General features: G+C 41.9%; 1 protein-coding gene across 3 annotated transcripts in view; it reads right to left on the bottom strand.

The window, feature by feature from the left end:
- LOC125982461 (rho GTPase-activating protein 26) overlaps positions 1-16,559 on the bottom strand; it is a 42,619-nt gene that overhangs the window by 15,557 nt on the left and 10,503 nt on the right. For all 3 annotated transcript variants that reach the window (XR_007486398.1, XM_049743014.1, XM_049743015.1), the window contains 19 exons: positions 13,316-13,411; positions 12,415-12,476; positions 12,226-12,297; positions 9,835-9,936; positions 9,662-9,772; positions 9,451-9,555; positions 9,042-9,171; positions 8,770-8,870; positions 7,992-8,086; positions 7,752-7,830; positions 7,324-7,360; positions 6,896-6,961; positions 6,680-6,754; positions 6,406-6,490; positions 6,202-6,260; positions 4,087-4,192; positions 2,563-2,722; positions 2,067-2,205; positions 1,727-1,913 (listed from right to left, as the gene is read on the bottom strand). Coding sequence is in view for 2 of the 3 variants with exons in the window: in XM_049743014.1 (XP_049598971.1) it covers positions 1,727-1,913; positions 2,067-2,205; positions 2,563-2,722; positions 4,087-4,192; positions 6,202-6,260; positions 6,406-6,490; positions 6,680-6,754; positions 6,896-6,961; positions 7,324-7,360; positions 7,752-7,830; positions 7,992-8,086; positions 8,770-8,870; positions 9,042-9,171; positions 9,451-9,555; positions 9,662-9,772; positions 9,835-9,936; positions 12,226-12,297; positions 12,415-12,476; positions 13,316-13,411 (1,867 nt within the window). In the remaining variant the exon portion in view is untranslated. The remainder of the gene's footprint in view (positions 1-1,726; positions 1,914-2,066; positions 2,206-2,562; positions 2,723-4,086; positions 4,193-6,201; positions 6,261-6,405; positions 6,491-6,679; positions 6,755-6,895; positions 6,962-7,323; positions 7,361-7,751; positions 7,831-7,991; positions 8,087-8,769; positions 8,871-9,041; positions 9,172-9,450; positions 9,556-9,661; positions 9,773-9,834; positions 9,937-12,225; positions 12,298-12,414; positions 12,477-13,315; positions 13,412-16,559) is intronic.

The following is a 16,559-nucleotide window of genomic DNA, read 5'->3' as shown; positions in this document are numbered from 1 at the left end:
AAACCCCTGCCGGGTCATACCAGTGACCATTATAACAATGGTACCCATTTCTTCCCTGCTTGGCACTCAGTGTAAGGGGTTGAAATGGGGCCCCCCCCCCCCTGCTGCTCACGACCATTGGGACTTTAACTTATAAAATCAAGATGACCCAAAGAGAAGCATAATCTCCCCATTGTTGCATAACGGCGCATCCCTTCATGCAATAAAGTTAGCCGTTATCTTGGAGAAAACGTGCATTAAAAAAAAAAGGACTTACATGTATGGTTTTATGGAACAGTTCACAAGCATAGTCGTATCGTATGCAAAGTTTTCCGTGACAAAAGACTTTGGAACCTCCTGGGATTTGAACTCAGGTCGCTGGGGGGGTTACAGTCCAGTGCACTAACCACTACACTACGGAACTCACATATACCATGGAAGGTACATGTATGCTTTTATGGATCATCTCACAAGCGAACAGTAGAACTTTTTCCATGATAAAATATTATGGAACCTCCTGGGATTTGAACTCAGGTCGCTGGGGGGCTAAAGTCCAGTGCACTAACCACTACACTACGGAACTCACATATACCAGGGAAGGTACTTGTATGCTTTTATGGAGCAACTCACAAGCGAACAGTATCGTATGCAAAGTTTTCCATGATAAAAGACTTTAGAACCTACTGGGATTTGAACTCAGGTCGCTGGTATTAAAGTCCAGTGCACTAACCACTACACTACAGAACTATATACCATGGAAGGTACTTGTATGGTTTTATGGAGCAGCTCACAAGTGAACAGGACCGGGGGTTGGGGACCCCTGCTTTTGAAAATCAATTTTCAGATTTTCTTTTTTGGGTTACAAACCAATGAGCAAATGTAATAATAAGCTTGCTCACAGAATGAACTTTTAAAAGCCAAGGTACCACTCAACTTGATTTTTTTCATCTATTCCAAAACTTTTGACATTTTCCACCGAGACAACTTAATGACTTTTAGTACACGACTTCTTTTCTGGAAGCGTCATGTTCATACAAGGAATGCATTAAGACTCTCATCTCGTTAAATGGCATGTTATTGTAAGAATGAGGCACGACAGGCGCTAATGGTTCGGGGATGTTGGAAAGCATACGTTAAGAAGATAGATTTGCTACGCAGAAGAAAAAGTGGAGGTCTTCAAGACAAAATACAATACATCATCTTTAAATCCAATTCCTCTTCTCAGCTTTACAGTTTTATTGTCATATTTTCTGTCAGCTCAAGATATTTGATCTGGCTTTAGGCTACAATCAATTTTCTTTGATTCCCTATCCTTTAGGGATACCAGAACTACTGGAATCATCATAAACATTTCAACAGATGGATATTTTAGTTTTACTTGCATTGTGCTCGCCGAGTAGCGGCACGTGCACGCGCCATTTGTTCTTTTGGAGAAACGTTTTGACAATAAAGGCGCCAGTGGAGTGTGTGGGTGAGAGACAGCTGAGCCAGTTCAATGTTGACATAATTCAGTTTACGTCCACATATACCTCAGCACAGGCGGATCTAGGGGGGGGGGCCATAGGGGCACTGGCCACCACCAAAAATAGGTGCTAGCCCAGATAATCAACTTTTGAGTATTTTGTTTCCCTGACATTTCCACTCGTTCCTCACAATGCATCTTTATTGATGTTTTTTTTTATTTTGTGAACCCTCGTGAGATCTCCTTGCCCACCCACAACCGCCATGTGTGTTTTGTGGCACTCACAGTGAGCTGGGACGGATGTGCTTGGTGTCTTGCTCGCCGTCGTTGCTGATCAGGCTGTGCCGGGGCGTTAGACTTTGGCCACTACTGCTGCTGCTGCTGCTGCCGCCGCTGCTACCGCTGCTGTTGCAGTTGGCCGAGGATGACACGGCTTGCTGCGGCTCGTTGACGATGCTGTTTCTCTTCTCACCTTCAACGATCAAGGACTGTTATGAAAGCCTGTCGCACCATTCATTCTCAGGAGCTACACGATTAGCAGGCACATTGGATGAGTAAGTGAAATTGCCAAGTGATAAAATGTACAAAATTGAAATGTCAAATTTGCATTGGCCGTCCAGCTCACCTTTGACGGAATGTGTTGGTGTCTGGAAGAGCGTGAGAGGTCTTTCAATACAGGACGGAGCTTTACTCTCAGTGCTTCTTCTTCTGGATTGGTTGAGTTGAGAGTTGCTTAAACCTCCAGCAGGTGCGTCTTTGAATATCTGCATCGAGGAACATTGAGATGTGTTGACAATCAGTCAGTGGAACAAAAGCAGCTCGCTAAAAGGCTCATTATTAATTAGCGGATGAACGTGACAAATGTGTGTGTGCGTGCATGATGTTTTGCGTCCTTCGCTAGACAAACAGAATCCGTGCGCGCTGCTCCATCTAATCTTCTGCTTGTTATTTGTGCTGTTGCCGTGGCGACACCTGTACACAGGCCGGCTAAAGACAAGCGTGACTACAAAGAGTCCGTGCCGTTGCATTAGTTGCACTTAAGTGCATTTGGCAATGTGCAGAAGCCTACCTAGAAATTCTGTCTGAACTTATCTTATCGCACACATATAGATTGTGCATACCCTCTCGTGGTGCTCAATGAGGATCTCCACCACGATGTTCTGGAACTTGATGTCCATGATGGCTGCCACTGTCTCTTCTTGTGGACGGAGAAGAGTCGGTCCGAAAACCACGCCCAGGTTGGCAACGGTCATCAGGTTCTGCTGGTGGTGACTGGCCACACTGAAAGAGTAGAATTAGGATTTTTTGCCTTCTCAATGAAAAATGGAATGAAAAAAAAAGAATCATGGATGCACTTGGTTGACCCAAGTTGTTGTCAATTGAAGAAATAAGTGAAGTCACTCACTTGCAAACAAACCAGCAGACAAACTCATTACAATATAATCAGTTCATCTTGAACAAGGTCAAACAGAAAACAAAGAGTCGGATTTGATATTGTAGGAGCTTTTCAAACCTTTCCTAATGTTCTATTTGCTGCACAGCATTTTACAAGTCTGCTGCAGAAGTAAGCTACGTAAACCAGAAGGATTAGAGGGAAGTCTAAATCTAGGGTTAGGGTTTCAAAGTAGGGTTTAAAGCTATAGTTAGGGTTTCAAAGTAGGGTTTCATACTAGAATTAGAGTTGACAGTCATAATGGCCCTCCGAAAGAAGCTATGCGACCTTGGTCTAGAGTGTCACCACCACAAGTCTGTTTAGCACTATTAGACGTATAACTCGACATAATCCGAGTGTTATGGGCTGTGCAGCTGTCACGGTAGCAGATGTTGCTTGGTTAACCTCCCAACCTGACAGACAGGCAATTTATATCTTTGTCGGTTTGACAGTTGAGCTTTGAGTGAATGGAAATTGCATTTCCCTCCGATGCAAAAGTATTGGAACACACGTACACTCAAAGGATTTCTTTAATCTTTTAAGATCATCTTCTTCTGAGATGGTCTCATTCATCTTCACAGATGTCAGCGGGGGGGGGGGGGAAGAAAAACACAAGTCGACTCGCCAATTGAAAGTAACGGTGAGATAACCACTCAAACCACAAAGCAACGTCTAATAAACAGTCTGTGGCATCCTATGAATGGTCGCCGCTGTGCCAAGACTTTTGGAAGGAAGATCATCTGGCCTAGTCGTCAGCATCTGCTTAAAGTGGACTCCAAGCGATCGTCTTACAGCGTCGGTTGCATTTTAAACGAACAACGATTTGATGAGTTACAGGCCAAAACACATCAAACTGCCTTCATTACATTTGGACTTCATGTTGGGGAAAAAGTCATTTCAAAAAGAACGCTACACTGGCTCTCTTTTTAAATTTGACGTATGCAGCTTTAAAACAAAGTTTGGCTTTGTGTACTGACATGAAATGGGAGCTTCCTTGACTAATCACAGTCTGGCTCACATGCTACCTAGCCAAAGAAGGTAATAGAATCATGAATGCTGGATAGTATTCCACTTTTTAATGCAAACCTCCATTTGGGAAAAAGATTATACAGAGCTTGACACCTTCCTGAGGATGAAGAACAACCAATGGCTAAGCTTCAAATTAAGCGTTGAGGTCAGCCGCTGTTTCATGTATTTTTTCAAATCCACCTACTTGGACAGATGTTTCATGAGCATCTCCAACATCTGCCGGTTCTTCTCAGGCAGTCGGTGCACCAGGCTGTGGATTTCTGTCACCCTGGCCTCGGGGTTGTCCAACTCTGCAAAAGAAGAGGTCAAACTTTCATGGAGCCATAAAACTGAACATGCCTCAAAATGCAAGATTGTAAAATAATCCAAGTATGGCCGGTCACAGAGAAATGAATTTCGATTGTATAATCTGCTGTTGACTACTGCGTAACCATTTTCTTCTTCAAATGACCTATTTATTTTCTAACCAGTTTTCCAGTGCTTAGCTCAATAGCAGCAAAGTGCCAAAGGCATATTAACGAAGTCGTAAAAGCACTGCGAGGTGGAGTGAGCCGTCCTTGGTTCGGGGCTTTTGTCGATTCGCTTGGAACGAGGTAAAAAAAAAAATGCGGGGATGGTTTTCCCATCTCCCGAGCACGGCAGGAGATGTCGAAAGTGGGTTGCGAAGGGAAAATTAAAAACGAGCAGTGATTGAAAAGCTGAGTCGTGCATTCACGCTAAGCAATTCATCAATTTATCAATTGTTCAACTGTATGACATTTTGAAACCAACGTTCATTAATATTTCAACAAAACATATCTCATGCAAAAGGCGCTTTGATGATGTAAGAAGAACAAATGTTAACCACAAACTGAAGCGTGCATTCGCTGTACAGCCTGTTTTTTGTTATGAATCATTCATGTTTAAAGTCAGATGGATTATTAATGACTTTGGAAATGGAGTTAGAAGTGTGTTTCAAAACCAAAATTGGGATGAACAAACACCTTATCTCTATTTAATTGATTGCACATTCCAAATAATGCAACATCTTGTCACTCATTGACGGCCATTAAATACCAGGCCAATCTGATTCGATGACCCTTGGATACATTGCCCAGGAGGAAAATCCAACGATAAGCCACAATAAGAAACAATGGATGACTCATGTAGCAGGAAGCAGTCGGATGTTTGAACAAAAAAAAAAAAAGTCCTTGATGGCTATGTGGAAAATTATACATTCATCCAGTTCCGATGACCGCTTCTCTTTATCAAGGTCGAGAGGAACTGGAGTCTATCCCAGCTGAGCGCGAAGCTGGGGACATCTTGGCTAGTGCGCACGAAAAATCGAAAAATATGGGAACAAGTCTGAGTGCTTGCAAAGTAGAGATTTGATTGTCTGTTATGCAGACATGCTAAGTGCTGCCTCGCCTTTGTACCAACCGCAAACCAAGTTAGACTGAATCAACAGCACCACAGATAATCAAAGCCAACAAAATGTGTCTCAATATTTTTGCACATTCTGTCAGGTATCCAGCTGTTTTTCTCCCCTTTCCAGCACATTAAACCCCGCTGCTCAGCTTTAACGGGCATTCAAAGACAGTTGAGCGTAGCGGATCTGAAACCAGATGAGGAGTGAGAAGCCAGATGGGGGCCTGTGGGTTGGGCGGGGAGTAACATGCAAAAAAAAAAAGGGGAGGTGCGTAGCAAAGAGTTCACGTCGGGACGCAGTCCTTAAATCACCCTGAAACTTGCCTGTCTTTTGAAAGAAAACATCTAAAATAGTTTGGAGTCATAAACGCTGCACATATGGATTCACACAAAGTCATGCAAATTACGGTGGACGCATAAACGAAACCATATGCGTTTAACGGCAAGAACGAAATTCCAGCTCTGTATTGAAAAGCGACGACACTTTCAGTTTTTATGATTGGTACAAAAGGTTGAAAGAAAACTATCAATTCGGTGTTTTCTCGCCCGCTTGGCCCTTTCCTGGTGGCCCGGCCGGCCAGACACTCTGTCATTTCCTGGACTTCCTTTGTGTGATAGCTCCGTTTTGGAGAGGCTTCACCGTGCACAAACAGGAAAAGCAGGTCGGTGACATAATCTGGAAAGCAGCGTCTGTACCTGAGCTTTTTGGACGCCACATTGAAGCAAAAGTGTGGGGAGAAAGTGAACCAATTGAGTCAGAGCGAGGTATACCCATGGCGGCACTGTGGGTGTCCGCCAAGCTTCGTGGGTAGCGCTGACACAATAAATTAACTGGCGAGTTCATGCCAAGGACTCTTTTACATATGTAGTTAACATTCTCCTCAATACTCACTTGCAGCCTTTATGAAACTCCTCTGATACTGATATGTCATGAGAGGTGCAGGGAGCACCCTATAAGAAAAAAAATAAAGGTTGTTAAATATGTGCAAAAAGATGTATACAATGGAATATATCTTTGCAATCACAGCACTGCAGCGTAGAAATAAAAAGATGTTGTATTATTGTTATCATTATGTTTGAAGCTTTTTGCACATACCTGAGATAGTGCTTGATAGCACTGGTGATGGTCTTAATTTCCCACTCGGGGTTTTCCAGCTCCACATCAGCGCATGTCTTCGGATCTGATGAAGAATGATCACATTAAAAAAATAATAATAACTCTAGCAGTAAGGCCTATTTGAAAGGAGCTTAGATTTTTCTTGCAACAGATAGGTCACATTTTCAGTATTGAAATGTAGAGAATAAAAAAGGAGTCCCCACAAATAAGATTTTAGAAAACGTGTGAACGTGGGTGTATTTTTTGCGCTTACCCATGGCGAGGCTCAATAGTTTCTGCACTCGAGAGCTGACGCCAACGATTCTGTACAAGCCCTGCTCGTCGATACCTGAAAAGAAGTTCAACATATTTTTATGAGGCCTTTATCCACCCATAACTCATGCAGCCTGCTTTACTGAGAGATTGAGAATTAGATTGCATTTGAAAGCTCGGCATGTGTGCAAGGAATCTTTTGTGGTCTCCACCGTACTTCTCGTCTCCACTGCATAAATGAATTTTTTCATCACGTTGAACCCGATCACATCCAGCTGGGCCACTGATGAAGACAAAAGAGGTAGAAGAAAGAGAAAACATTAGAATATGTAAAAAAAACAAATATAATAGCGAATATACAGCCTAATTGAATATTGGCCCAGCAACTTGTTGTGCAAACAAGAAACAACTGACTGCTTAAATTAGGTTACACAAGCAAATCTAACAGTCAAAGGCTATTTTTAAAATCTTGCCTTCACAAATTTAACAATGCTTGCATTTTTTTAAACATGGCTCTTGGGATTGTATGCAACTACAATTTCTATTGTTTCCAATGAGTGTTCCACTCAGAACAAGATATTGTTTTATTTTATAAACTAAATATCCATAATTATTTCAGAGTCATATGTAACTCGAGCAACTTACTGCCTTCCGTATGGTTGTCCTTGTTGAGATTGTACACCTAAAAATAGAACATAGATTTAGAAAATAAACATAAGTAGTCTATCAGATGTAGCTGATGTTTTTTTTCCCTACTTCTGATTCTTTGATTTGTCCATCACAAATGCAATTTTGAAAATTCAAGGTCACTAATGCACTTCCTGTGATTTACATAATGCAGACACAAAGGAATATAAATAAATGTCATAATATAAAGGGCATATAACAAGCAGGCTTTAGGCTTTCAGTTGGAATGGAAATGGAAAGCTCAAGCTCCTCTGTAAATTCAAGTGGAGCTTTTGTTTTTAATGCATATTTCATTAAAGATAGCAATAAGTAACTTCCTAAAAAAGTAGTCCCTCTCCATCGTGCTGTGGTGTAACAGTGCCTCTATGGTAACCGTGACAACGTACTGGCTCTCTACCATCCATGGCCTCCATCCACAATCTGCGGTCCTCCTCTGACAGAGCCTGCATTGTGATCATTCCCGGCCTGAATACAAAGAATACAAGAAAAAAAAAATAAGGACGAGTTCAAATAAATACATAATTACACATTGAAATACATACATTGCTCACTTGGCATATCAAAAATGAGAGGAGTAGCACCCCCTTGTGTGCATTATGCTTACTGCAGTTCCGCTTAAATCTCACCTGTCCACAGCCTCCACGTCAAAGCAAAATCTTTTTTCAATGGAGTCTGTTTTCCTTCTGGTGCAGGACTTGAGGATGAAGCTCTCCTCCTCACCCTGACAGACAAAACACAAAAGTTGGCACTCAATTGCAACACAGTTCTGCTCAACTGCCTTACGAAACAATCCATTGCATAAGTCCACATTTGATTTTTTTTAAGCGGGTATATCTTATGCACATCAGCCTAAATTTAACCACTCACAAAAAAAGAGCAACATGGGTCATCCAAATATGAAGTGGGTGTGTCCGTGTGTGGAAATTCCCTCACCGCTTTATGTTTCCTGTGTTATGTCACTTTTGCTCTATCTAGAACAGCCAATGAAATACAGGCAAATTTTACTTCAATATGTAGCAACATTTTCATGGCGACAAAACACTTTTCGAAAATACTTTTCCAAGCCTTTTCCACAGTGACTCTCGTCTTAAACAGGCTCTGCTTGAACTTGCTTTCTGTAGCACTTGCACAAAATGAGAAGCTATTTCCCCAGAACTCAAACTCAAGCCTGAACTTGTATCAGCTGTGGCTTATCCGGTGCGTAGGCGAAAACCACAGTTGGGAGTCATGCTGCTTACGCACATGCAGTATTTCTGTAGTTATGCGAAGATATGATTTCTTTTTAAATGGGTCTCTACAGGTATGACTGTACGCAACCAAAACACCACACTGGATGAGTCAGAACTTGTCAGCGCTGCAGTGACACTGTGCAACGAGCAAAGTGTGCAAAGTGGTCCTACTCACAGTTTTGCCCCCCGATTTGGGGTCAAACAGGACCATGGTGACCCGCTTTGGCTCCCTGTGGTACGTGCAGTAGTACTTCACCCAGGAGGACACAAAGGAGCCTGTGGGAGGGAGGAATAAAACAACATACAGTTATCCATGAGGTCATTCATTCAACAATTGCTTGTGGAAAGCAAAACATGGCATGTTTTGCTAGTTTATTCACTTTGTATGATTTGCGTTACAGTCTGCTGTCATTTCTTGAGTGTGTGTGTGTGTGTGCATGTACATACGCTTCTCCTGCACATACAGATATCCCTCCATGGTATGCTGACTGATGCTCTTATGCTCATGCGGATTCTCCTTCATCTTCCTCATCAGACTCTCCACCTCGGACCTCGTGCTCTCGAAACGGTTCCGCGTCTGTGAACAAAAAAAGAGGGAGCTCAACTCTGAGCACTTCAAGCACATGTTATTCCAACAAGGCCATTTTCAGTCTTTTTCCAGCTAAAAATATCAAATTGTGAAATAGAATGGACATCCAAATCTATATGGTATACGATAAATATTTTAAAAAATAAAATGAAAAAATAAACAGGGAGGAAAAACAAAACCAATATGCCTTTGGCAGCGCTAGAGGGGGGCCTGCAAGAGCACTGCCCCCCCACCCCCACCACCACTTTTGCCTGCAGGTGAACTTACATTCTGTATGCTGATTGTGAGGTCCGTCTTGAAGTGATTGAAGTCCTTTGCCAGCTCGTAACCATGGTGATAGTAGGTGAAGAGGCCTTGGAGGAAGGCCAACAGCTAAAGGAGCAAATAGAGTTGACACATGACAGAGTGTACCTAATGAAGTGTCCACTGACGGTTGGATTTGACACGGACGTGAAAAAATTCCTTGAGTAGGACTTACAGGCTCCACAAAGTCAAACATCTTTCTCTCTTGGACCTCTTGCACTTTGAAGACATACTCTAAAGAAACTTCATAAAAATGCTGCCGCACGGTATCCACCTGGTTGTCGGCCTGCCCAGAAGAAAAATCATGTGACGTGTGATAGAAAGTTAAAAAAAAAAAAAAAGACTTACTTCATGCAAATGTGACTCTTTTTTCTTTGCCGAAAGACTCAGATGCTTCTCTAGTACTGCACAATACTTCTCTGTCTCTTTGTCGTACTTCTTCTTGGCTTCCTGTGAAAAAAAAAAAACTTTTTGGATAAGCCTCTTGAATCTTTGTTTTTGAAAATGAGCGTAATTATTATAAATTGGGATGTGCTTGCGTGCTTCATATCGTGACAAGGCGAGTCAAATGTTTTACCACCACAGTGGAAAAGCATCATGTGAATTGGGTGATGTGATTTACTCGAGTTGTGCTCCTCGAGGGAACGCAGCTGTCTGTTAAATAATAGGCTGTTTCATGAATGCGTCTGTCATTAAGCGACAGATGGATGATAAAGCGCAGACAATGACACCCAATCGTACATTCTAACCATGTGCTGTTGTCTGTTAAGAATTGAAATATTTTTTATCAGAAAGGAATCATCCATCCATTTTTTTAATAGCTGTTTAGGGTCATGATAGTCTGGGTCATGGCAGCCCGAAGCCAATCGCAGCTGAGATCCATTCGCACTTGTGGACGATTTAAAGTCTTTAAATCTGACGTGCATGTTTTTGGAATGCGGATTCTAACCCGAGGATCCTCAACAGTGAGGCAGGAAGATGAATCACTACTCCAATGCGCTGCTACTTAATGCCACAATTCATTACATTCCATTTCATTTGCTGACACACCCAAACAAATCCAAACACATGATCTTTTACGACTTCATGTAAATTCCAAAACAAGTGCGGTATAAATCATAAAAATAAGGATTAGTCAACAGCTGGCATCACGGATGAGGAATGCTGCCCCCACACATCAATGGCTACTTCTAGCTATGAAAGTATGTAAACCAAAAGTGTAGTACAATGGCTCCATCTAGCGGTACACTTAAAAATCATTCAAGTCAGCATCATATCACAGAGATTGTGTTGAGTATGTACAAGTGTGGTGAACTCTAATGTTGGCCAGTACATTGATACTTGTTAAGTCTTTTTTTTTTAAATTGAGACAGACCTAAATTATTGGGTATAAATACATTTTCAACCAGTGCTTTCTAAATCAACCAGCAGAGGGCAGTATATGTCCCCTGAATGCCACACATTGAAGCACTGTTAAGTACACATGGCTAACAAAATCAAGGGCCGGTGTGAAAAATAGGAATGTTGAACACGACTCAACTTTTCATCACATCTGCAAACCCAGTGGACAGCAATCATAAATGCAGACTGCTTGGAACTTTGCCTCGCCAGTAATCCAGCATGAAATAATCCTGACCAAAATCTAAATACAGCAGGAATGCCAAACAGCCCAGTATGTATATTTCAAAATATTGACTTCCTCAATCCATGTGTTGAAGTTTTGCCAAGTGGGTGAGACCTTAGGGCAAGGTGAGAGGTGTGTGCCAGGCAAAGATGTCACTCCTTTCAAGGCTAAACTAGGATTAGCGCTCACCATGGACTCACCGCCAAGATTAGGTGCAATCACAGTTTAATCTGTCCACCATGCAATCAAACTATGACCTGCTGCCAAAGGAGGGGGAGATGCGTTCAGCTATAAATGAGGAACCCCTGTGGTGACTTTTCTGGGTCACATGGCTAATGAACATACAAGTGAGTGTGTGTATGGGAGGGGTGGGGGGGTTGGCAGCATCAGAGTACAAATACAGTAATACCTGCAAAATACCATAGAATGGCTAAAAAAAAAACTAGCATCAATGGAGCAGAACATGTAGACAGACAATGTACATACTCTTTATCCTCTGATTCACTCAGAAGTGATGCATTTGAATGTTTTTGCAGGAGTGCCTGACGAAACAGACCAGCTCATTGTCAGAATAAATCACGTCCAATATTTGCCAAAGGGGGACACCGTGATGTAAATTCACTGTGACGTGCGTCAAAAAAAACACACAACTCCCTGTTAGTGGTACTATTACGGGTTATTACGTCAGCACAATTTAAGATCTAAGCGGGTCATGTTGAGATGCTTTGATTTGGACCACAGGCGGGGAGAGAGAGAAGAAGGCTAGTTTATTTGTTTTCTAGATGTGTTTTACAAGCGTGATAAAAAACAGGAATGTTGGAGTTGCATGTAATTTAAGCCAGGTAATAAATGAATGCTTGGACAGCTGGAGGATCACATGACCGAAATATTCGACATACCTCCACGATCGAACGAAAGAGCTGTAAAATAAAGCTCCTACATTTTCCACGTTTACACTTTTCGAAGCAGTCCCTAAGCCTCTGAAAATGAGCTACATAACAATATTAGCAAAGCGGATGTTAGGGCAGCTAAAAGGCTCTTTATTGATTCATGGATGAACGTGACGGATGCTGACGGACTGAATGTTGTTGGTGACAAAGACCTTGCAGACTTACCTTAGCTGCACTGATTTGCTCTTTCCTGAACCTCTCCAGAGGCATAATGAGCACATCATTGGCGTTTTCAATCTAACAGATTATGGAAAAAGCATCTGATGTGAACGAATCATACCAAATTCTGAACACATATCATCTGTATTTATATGAATGCAGTTTTATTGATGAAGTGTATAGCAGACAACTTACCATGCGTGTCCGCTCATCCTCCAGGTTTTGGAGAACAGCTGCAAATTCCTGAAGAGACTTGGCTAGGGAGGAAAATGGTAGAAAATCAGTGAGCATGCAGGTGTTAGCAGGGATGTTCCATTTCTCTCCTTGGACCTTGAACGGATTCTATGAAAAGCCACGAGGCAGCAGAAAACGGTTTCGTTAGCACATTTGTCTTCCAAGTTTCATCCAAGTCGGACGCATCAGAACTTTGGAATGCATAAAAATGAATGCTACTTTTAATAAAACGCTTTCCTAGTTTTGCTTAGCTTAATCAACCCACAAAATAATAGTCAGAAATTGGAAGGATGGTTGGCACTGCATATTTTTGAATGGGTTTTTGATGTGGGTTGCAACTTGGAAGAACGTTTCTCCATCTGTTTCCCCTTTTTGGAGCTTCTCTTGAGTGAAATGAAGTTGAACTTGACCTCATTTAACAAGGCTGACTTCAATTCACTCACTGTACAGAACATGATGTGATGATATGCTAAAAACGGTGCAGCCCTGCAAGCTGTTCACGCAAGATAGCTGGAGATGGTCAAACAACAGCAGTGGGTGGCTTGCTCACACACACACACTCACACACACACACACAAAGGGTGTGGTGACTGTTGCTTACATGTTTCCACAGACATTAAAAGAGGCCTTGGTGAGTTCGTGGAATGAATGATGATGCAATTCTCAATACAAAACAATAGCATTGACTTTCATGTCAGGGTTGGGTCCGACTCAGCACGTTTCTCCGGATGCTTCAAGCGGACGTTTGCTATAAGTCACATGACCCAACAGGTTTCTTCATGGACTGACCACACAGTGCACAAAGAGCCTCTTTTGGAAAACAGAATGAAGTTGTCCACTTAATTGTGATCGGCGAGCTCACCTATGCATATTTCATCATCCGTCTCGGCGTCCCCGATGCACTGGAATTTAAAGTCGTTGAGAGAGTCGGCGAATTTCCTCTTGGCCGTAGACAAACCTGACGTGAAAGAGAAAGTGTGATCATGTGGGCAAGCTCTGTAGAAAAATAGTCTCGTTAACAACAGTGATGAATACCTCCTTGGAGGAGGTAAGAAAAACAAGTTATATTTTATTTAAAATTCCTGATGACGCAGCCAAGCACTATATATAAAAGGTGATATTTGTGATTTTTGTTTAAAGGCTAGAATAAAATCCTAGTAGGGGATATGGGTGATATTTAATGGCCTTCATCAGTCAAAGTCAAAACAAAGGGGCAGATCACCCTGGGAGTCATCCATCAGTAACACTCAGGGTAAGTGCAAAAAAATTCCATTCAAGGGGTTTTGGGCAACACATTTGGACTTGAGTTTCCCCTCCATGAAAGTCAGGACGGGGTCACCTTCCTGCCTCACAGGAATCAACATAAATTATAAAAATCCGTGCGAGCCAGGATGCTTTTGTGTGTCACAATGACATTTGATCCCAGCTATAAAAACAAACATTCCTTTTTTTTAAAAACAACTTTTGATGTCATATTGAAAGCAAAAGCAAATGTGGGTAAGTCATCCATGTGTTACTAACTAAGTGATTCATTGAGCCGGTGGATGCACAGCTGACAATGCCGGTGTTAGGTTACCAAACGACGGCAAAAAAAAAAAACTCACTTGTTAATAATTCATGGAAAATGACTGTTGGCTTTCAGGAAAGCTAAATTTATCACCAGCTGCTGTTATCGTCAAAAATCCACTTTTTTTTTTACAGCATTCCAAACAGTTTTTGCTATACTGCACAATCTAAAATTGAGACGGCCATAACGTTATAAACTAATGAGAATATAGAGTACAGCGTATTTCAGGTAAAAACGTTTTGGGTGGCCTCATGCATATCTGGCTCCTCTGATGTAATGCACGTCCAAACACACAATACATCTTCTTTCTCCACTCCCCCAGCTTACTGCCGGCTTTCTTATTTTTGGCCCGTATCTCAAACTGCTTCATCTTCTGCTTCCTGTCAGTGACAGCTCCTCTCAGCTCCATGAGAGCAGAGCGTGCCTCTCCCCCCCCCCTTCTTCTTCTTCAGCCACGCAGTAGCCATTTAAAAAATATTCTCAGATAACACTTCAAGCGACGCTAAATAAGCTTGCCAAAATAACACAACTCATGATATTACTGAATCCAAACCCATTTCACAGTGCCAATAAAAACACAGCATTATTTTTTGTATAAATAAGTCAATTCTGAAACTTTCTGCTTCTGTGTCACTGTGTTATTGTACGATATTCCAGAATATCATCTCTGTTTGTTACCACTCAAGGCTCAGCTGTGATTTATGACTTTGTTGTGCTCTGCGGCCCAGATTGCATCACTCGCTGGAAAAATAGCGTGCACTTGTTGTTTTAGCTGATGCCGCCGTATCAATTACCGCTGCATGTAAATGTAAATAAAGCTCATCTGTCATAGCCCTCATGATAAAAGGCCAACGATTTCCAAATTGAAAAGCAGAATGTTGGCTGTGATTCTGCTCGACACAATATAAACAATTATCGTTCAAGATTGCATAACTACAGATTTTTTTTCTTCGTGCACAGACAGTCAGTAGTCGCCGAATGTCAAGTCTGACGCCATTCGAAAGTCTAGTCTGACATCGTATTAATAATTATCGTAACACTGAGACACAACAACAAAAGAGCAAGGCTCTCTGGGTTTTATTTCTCAATTAATTTTACGGCTGATGGCGACAAGAAAAGGTCAGACTTCCATGATGTTCCACTTGAAGATTTCTCATGTCAGATTGTAACTACAAATATTCACAACTCTAAGCACGGGAGCTTATTTGTCCAAAAAAGACATGTGAAGGACATTTGAGTGGCTGGAATGAGCCCACACAGAGAGCTCTATACACGGCACAAAAGGAACTGTGTAAGGACAACTCTACTGTACAATGTGCATTAACACACACACACACACAAAAGTCAAAAGAATGGCCTTGTGTGATATCAACAGGATGTCAAGCTGTGGCTGGAACTCGGCTGCATCTTTGTCCCACAAGAATGGGAATGAATGGATGGATACAGACCCACACTCATACACCCGGCAACTAAGAAGAACATAAAATCAGTGAGGTTTCAGTTCAGTAGGCAAAAGGTTTCCCCTTTGAACGCTTAATTCGGAGCTAAGTGTGTGCGACCGGACCCGCTTTTGACTTTAGAAAGGCTGAAATGTACGTCATGGAGCCTTGTATATTTCCTGTGAAACAAGTGAAAATGCCCATTGCGTCCATAATTTGATGGCTTCTTCCTCCCAACCTTTCAGCAAGATTCATGACAATCTGCTCGCAAACAGGAAACAGAAAGCATCCGCGGATGACGTGATGGTTTCAAGCGACATGTGTCCATCTGACCTTTGAAAAACAGGTTCAAACTCATTTGGGTGGGTCTGAACTTGCCGTTTTGTTTTGTTAGTTTTGATCAGACATTAAAATCAGGACTGAACTATTCAGGAAAAATAATCGACGTGTTTTTTTTAAACCCACCCACTGACAAAAATCAGGGAGGCTGGAACGGTTAAATTGCATTTCCATGTATTTCAATGGAAAACAATACCTTGGTTCACAAACACTCAAGATCAACCGTCCATTTTTATCTGGCTCAGTCTGGCTTTAAAGGGTCACTTCTGTCGTGTTAGGGAAAAATAACTCGGGGGCATCGTCTGGTTGCCATGTGATCCACAAACACAGCTGGAGAACAGCAGAATCGCTCTGGACTATTTATTTTAAAATATCACAATGTCCAATTGGTGAATATTCAAAGGTTAAAAGTGCACATGGAAGCATGACGTCTTTTCCATCCGTGATGTATGACAGCTAGAAAGGCAAGTGCTACATACACATGAGCTCAACTTGATGGAAGGCAATGTCCAAACAAGAAGGTCCATTTAAATGAATTGCTGTGTCAAGAGAGCAACTCTATCCCATCAACCTATCAACACCTCCAGTCTCCATGAAGTCACTTTAGAAGCGAGAGAAATGAGGAGCAAGAAAAAGAAAAAGTAGCTGTTTTTGTACTTCATCATCTTCCAAGGGCAGTAAACACGTCATCGGGATGAGACACCGCCAAGCATATACATCCACAGCAAAACAGCTGAGATGTCATTTGTCAGCAGAACCGT

This window comes from Syngnathus scovelli, chromosome 15, assembly GCF_024217435.2.
Source record: "Syngnathus scovelli strain Florida chromosome 15, RoL_Ssco_1.2, whole genome shotgun sequence".
Lineage (NCBI taxonomy): Eukaryota > Metazoa > Chordata > Actinopteri > Syngnathiformes > Syngnathidae > Syngnathus > Syngnathus scovelli.
The sequence above is the reverse complement of the archived record's forward strand: the minus strand, read 5'-3'. Positions and strand labels throughout refer to the sequence as shown.